Source organism: Poecilia latipinna, unplaced genomic scaffold (assembly GCF_001443285.1).
Source record: "Poecilia latipinna isolate Pla-1442-1.1 unplaced genomic scaffold, P_latipinna-1.0 Scaffold463, whole genome shotgun sequence".
Taxonomy (NCBI): domain Eukaryota; kingdom Metazoa; phylum Chordata; class Actinopteri; order Cyprinodontiformes; family Poeciliidae; genus Poecilia; species Poecilia latipinna.
In genome coordinates, this window is record NW_015113079.1 from 147,194 (window position 1) to 152,582 (window position 5,389).

At 39.0% G+C, this 5,389-nt stretch overlaps 1 protein-coding gene across 15 annotated transcripts in view; it reads left to right on the forward strand.

Moving 5' to 3' along the window:
* Positions 1-5,389, forward strand: part of cacna1ba (calcium channel, voltage-dependent, N type, alpha 1B subunit, a) — an 87,093-nt gene that overhangs the window by 66,924 nt on the left and 14,780 nt on the right. For 12 of the 15 annotated variants that reach the window (XM_015039160.1, XM_015039159.1, XM_015039162.1 and 9 more), the window contains 6 exons: positions 860-965; positions 1,310-1,417; positions 3,139-3,245; positions 3,712-3,851; positions 4,049-4,181; positions 4,651-4,764. In XM_015039160.1, the coding sequence (XP_014894646.1) occupies positions 860-965; positions 1,310-1,417; positions 3,139-3,245; positions 3,712-3,851; positions 4,049-4,181; positions 4,651-4,764 (708 nt within the window). Of the gene's footprint in view, positions 1-859; positions 966-1,309; positions 1,418-3,138; positions 3,246-3,711; positions 3,852-4,048; positions 4,182-4,650; positions 4,765-5,389 lie in introns of those variants that run through there. The other 3 variants (XR_001425827.1, XR_001425828.1, XM_015039167.1) reach the window with 2 other exon arrangements.

Below are 5,389 nucleotides of genomic sequence, written 5' to 3' on the forward strand. Positions count from 1 at the left end.
CTCTCTGTGTGTTGGGTTTCTGTTTATGTGTATGTGTGTGTGTGTGTGCGTGTGCGTGCGTGTGTGTGTGTGTGTGTGTGTGTGTGTGTGTGTGTGTGTGTGTGTGTCTGTGTGTGTGTGTGTGTGTGTGTGCGTGTGCGTGCGTGTGTGTGTGCATTGGACCCTCAGCTCCTCATTCCCGCCTCATTCTCTGGTCTTCTCCTTCTCTCTGCCACTGTTAGAACATGTAGATGAATGCTTTTTTGTGTTCGGGGGAGCTCAACTCTTACAACTATAATGTCTGTTTTCTGCATCTAGTGATGCCACTAGTGTTGTATAAAACTACCTCTGAATCTCTCTGCTAAGGCTGACCCAGCTTGGTGGAATGGACACTGTTTACTGGTAGCTGCCACTTTACATCTGCAGCATGTTCAGTCTCTTCAACTCCTTAGTTGTTGATTGCTAGGGTGGTAAGCACAGAGTCGAGCTCCTGCAACTGTCCAGGCACCTTCATGGTTATGCGTTACATGCCTTCTCTCACCTTTTTTTTGGTCAATGTCGGTCTTGCACCAGTGCACTTCGACTTGCAAAATAGTGCATAATGTAGCCAATAGCAATGAATGTGAATGTCTAGTTTGTCTTTACATTTACATGGAGAAGACTTTTTGTGTGCTAAGTTGAGTCTGGGTGAAATTGTATAATTACAAAAAAAAAAAAAATAAATAAAAAGAAAGCAATAGTAGTAATAAAATCAGTCAATAAATAATAAAGACTCTGTTACAGTAGCACACAGATTGATTTCTCTGAGTGGATTGGATATTTTGATGTGGAAGTTTTATCACGTCATAATGTTACTTCTGTCACCTGATTGTCTGCACAGCGTCTTGTCAAGATGAACATGCCCATCGCTGATGACAACACAGTTCACTTTACCTCCACTCTGATGGGCCTGATTCGCACTGCGCTGGAGATCAAGTTGGCCTCAGGTCAGATAAACTCAAACATCTATACAAAAAGTGCCACCAACAACAAGGTGTTATATAAAATGAGCTATAAACGACACTAAAGCACTGCCTTAAAACTGAACGGCAGTGATCGGTGATCGGCAGTGATCAGCCCTCATGGGTGATCGGAATCGGTAGCAAGAAACCTGATCAGAGCATCCTTAGATATTACATATCATTAAAGCCTGGTGAACTAGATGTTTTTGTAGTTCCTTGCCTTTAATAGTGTCTACCATTTGTTCTTAATAGAATAGGTTTGTTATTTTTATTCTCATTTCCTTTGTTCATTTAGAAGGTTGAATTCTATATTTATTTTTGATTTCCAGGTATGGTCCTGCAGCGATTAATGGATGCTGAGTTAAAGAAAGAAATGTCCACAGTTTGGCCGAGCCTCTCACAGAAGACCATGGATTTGTTGGTGACGCCACACAAACGTAAGTAACCTGCTTCATTTTTAACTATCAAGTTCAGCTCTGACCTGTAAATAACCATTTTATCTAAAGCATTGCTTCACAATGTGAGAGCATGCATACTCTTGTTTATGTGCACAATTATGCAGAGATGACAAAGCAATTGGATATTGACGTTTTCTGTGCAGTACTGCATAAAAACACTTAAAATATGTATGTAATAATGAATGTGTTGCCTTCACTGCTGGCTAAGATTAAATATGGTCTGAACATCTTTCAAGAGGGAACACAGATATACTGCAGCAATATAGGAAAGCTTCATTTCAAAGAAAAAATGGTGATTGTTTATGTCCCACAACAAGCTTTGATTATTGACTTTAACCCTTAAACTAGCTCTCCTCAGTATCTAGTTCACATATTTTTTTAAATAAAGGACAGATTGGGTAGAGGAATATAACTGATTAGAACTCCTGAATTGGAAACAAGATTTTAGGTAAAAGTTTATCAGGCACCTGGGAGAAAAGGCTCATTGAGTTGTCAGGTTGGGACTGAGTGTAGAGGATAAGTTGATAGTTTCAGTGAAGATGATATTGATCATGATATTGATCAGTGGGTATAGACAATTGATAGCTGGATGGACTGTTGACGGGAAGTGGAAATCAAAATTTTCTTCAAGTATTAGTTTAAGAGTCAGCAAATTTATGCAATAAGCATACTGTAACTTGTTGTTTTTTTCTGGAGATTTTCCGCTAATAAATCTGTTTTTCATCTGAACTGCACCGTAGTGGTGATGGTGGTAGGAGGTAGGAGTTTGTCACGCAAACTACTATTCAGTTCCTGCTCCATCTGTCGTTTTGTCGACAAAGACAGATTGGCAAGACATTTCACCTGCCTTGCCTGATGGGGTGACCTGCCGGTGGTGTAAGTGCATGGCAGCCTCGACACAGACTGCCGCAGGGCAGGAGTGGCTACTAACCAGTAGCTTGCCATCATCAGTGTGTGAATGTGTGTGTTGTAATTGGTGAATGGCTGAGTGTAGTGTAAAGGACTTTGGGGTCCTCTGGACTTGTTAAAGCAATGCACAAGTACAAGTCATTTACTATTTGTGCTAAACAAAGAAAGGTTTGAAGTGATTGATCAGAGTTCACATCATTATTAAAATACACTTTACATTAAATGTATTCAGGGAGGTCTAATCCTTATGTCTGATTGCTTAATAGGTGCTCACAGCTCGTTTTGGAATATTCATGTTTCTTGTCAATCTGACTATTTAAGATCTGCAAGAATATTATTATATTTTTATTTTAGATTTTTTACAGATAATTCATTTATTATTTTTTTTTCAACCTGAATTGCATCTAAAGAAAATCAGTTCAATCAAGTTAATTTCTCCCTAAAAATAGACCAAACAACCACCTTTCACAACTGTAGTCAAATCAGAAGATGTGCTTCTGATTTGCTCAAAACCTTATATAAATCTGTACTGGATGTTGCTTTAGCTACCTGCTATTTATAAGCAATATTCATTTCATACATTGCTTACAAAGATGCATTTACTTCAGTTTAGCTGTAATACGTATTCTTACTGAAAAATCTATTTTAATAACTCGCTATGAACATAACAAAAAGCTTTATTTCCTGAACCATTAATTAAATGTGCTAAGATCAAAAAGAGAAGCACTAGGTCTTTAGAATTGCCTCTTTTTTCTCTTCTTACATTATTTCTTTTCTCCTCACTTCCTCAGCCAATGAGCTAACGGTAGGAAAGGTTTACGCAGCACTGATGATCTTTGACTACTTGAAACAGAATCGAGCGAGGAGGCTGCAGCAGATGGCCAACTCTGACCCCCAGGTAAAATGTCTGCGCAACTTCCACACTTATTAGACACACACACACACACACACACACACACACAAAAACACAGAAATGCACACACAAATGCACTGAAGCATGTTTACATTGGATGCTACAATATAAACCTGAGTGCATGTGCCCTCATGTCCTCAGTACTCGTGTTTCCATAGGCTGCTCATTGGGTTTTTACAAAAGAATATTTGACATTTCTAAAGCACAAAACAACCTTGAATACTTCAAACTAGACAGGAAGTGAACTTGCACATTCACAGATGCATGTTTGTTTTTGGATTCACAAGTTATCACACACAATGTCTGAATGCATGACTCTAAAGACAATATTCTACCCCCAGTGTCCACTTTTAGGTGACACAAAGGAACATTGTTTTCCCTGGGTCCACGAATATTTTGCCTGCTGCTTCTGAATGTCCTCAGCATGTCGCCATCCATTTCTCCTCCACAGTGCAAGGTCGAAGCTCTGTTTAAGCCATTGCTGCCTCTGACTCACATGCAGGGCTCACCCAGTGCTCCTCAATCTCAGCAAAGCCTGGAGTCATTTCGTCAAGTGGTCAGCTCTAACTCCATCAACAATGGAGGGATGCTGTAAGTTCCACACCTCACAGTTCTCACAGTTCCTTTCTAAAAACTTGCATCAGTTGGTTAAATAAATACCTGTTAACACAATAAATGTGCATTTTCTGTCTAGATATGGTGGGAACCTCAAATTCTTTTGAAATATATTTTGCGAATAATTTCTAAAATGTAATTTGATTTGAAGCTGTGGCCGTTATATCGTTCAGGCCAGGTTATGACCCCAGAAATAAATCAGTACCTTCCACTGGGATGGAGAGGCCCACCGAGGGGGTCTATCCCAAACCAAAGAGAACCATATCCAAAGGCCCATCAGTGGACACATCAAACGTTGTCAATCAGGTAATGCAGAGACAAACGTGCAGCCATCGGGCTAATCCCATTATGCAACATATAACAACATGCATGTCCTAAAGAGTCTATAAAAACAATAAACCATAACAAACCTGGTTCCCTTACACATAGCTACATTTAGTAAATACAAGGCACAGCCTTTTTCAGTTTTAGGTTTTAATGTGTCGGACCATAATAAAAATATATTTAGTTTTTAGCAAGTTCTAGAATGACCTACAAAAACACACACTACACTTTATTTGTAGAGATATCATTTCTATTAAAAATAGTGATTTATAAAGCTGCGATGCTGCACTCCTATTATCTTATTTAGATACTAGCAGATTGTCCTACATTGATATCATTTGTAAAATGACAGAGTTTTCTTAAACTCTAATGATTATATCCCTAAAGCTTTCCATCTTATAAAAAAGAAGTGTTGATGCAGGAAGTAACATGGAACTTATTGTATGTCCAGGAGTCAGTAGGGCTGAACAGTGTCAGCAGCACAGTCCCAGTCCCAGGCCCTGGTCCAGGTCTGGAGAGCCAGGGCAGGGCTGCTTCAATGCCTCGGCTCAACGTGGAGCTCCAGGTAACAGCTCTTCCTCATGTTCTCAACTGCAGTGAATGTGTGTAGATATACTCCAGTGGTATTATGATTTGAGCTTACAGTATTCTGTCTCATCTTTGATTAAATACGCTCCTAAATTCACTATTTAGGAGCTGATTATTTAGTTATTCAGCTTTTGTTTAAACTCACTGCAAACCAGGTTAGATTAACTCTTGTTTTGGGAAATAAATGGGATTCTTGGGGCAGTCAGCTTTTCTGGGCTTTAGGAGAACAACATTAAATGCAGGGTCTGATACTAGATGTGGAATAGGGGTTAGACGACTTCAACATGATAAGAGTCAAGTTGACTAGTTGCTGTTACATCATAGAAATCCTTTATATCAGCTTACAGGCTTTATTCATAGCAAATATGAACAAAAGACATCAGTTGGTACTGATGACTGGATAACTGCATATATAGGAGTCAAATTATTACATTGACCACAATCGTTCATGTTAACATCATGAACTTATTGGGGCCTGCCATAGCAATTCATTGACATAGAAATGCTAATGTTAGCCTTAGCATGTTGGCTAATTTTAGCTTATACACTAATGTTTGCATTCTGAATGGAGTAAGCCCATGTTAGTCAACATGCTTTTGATT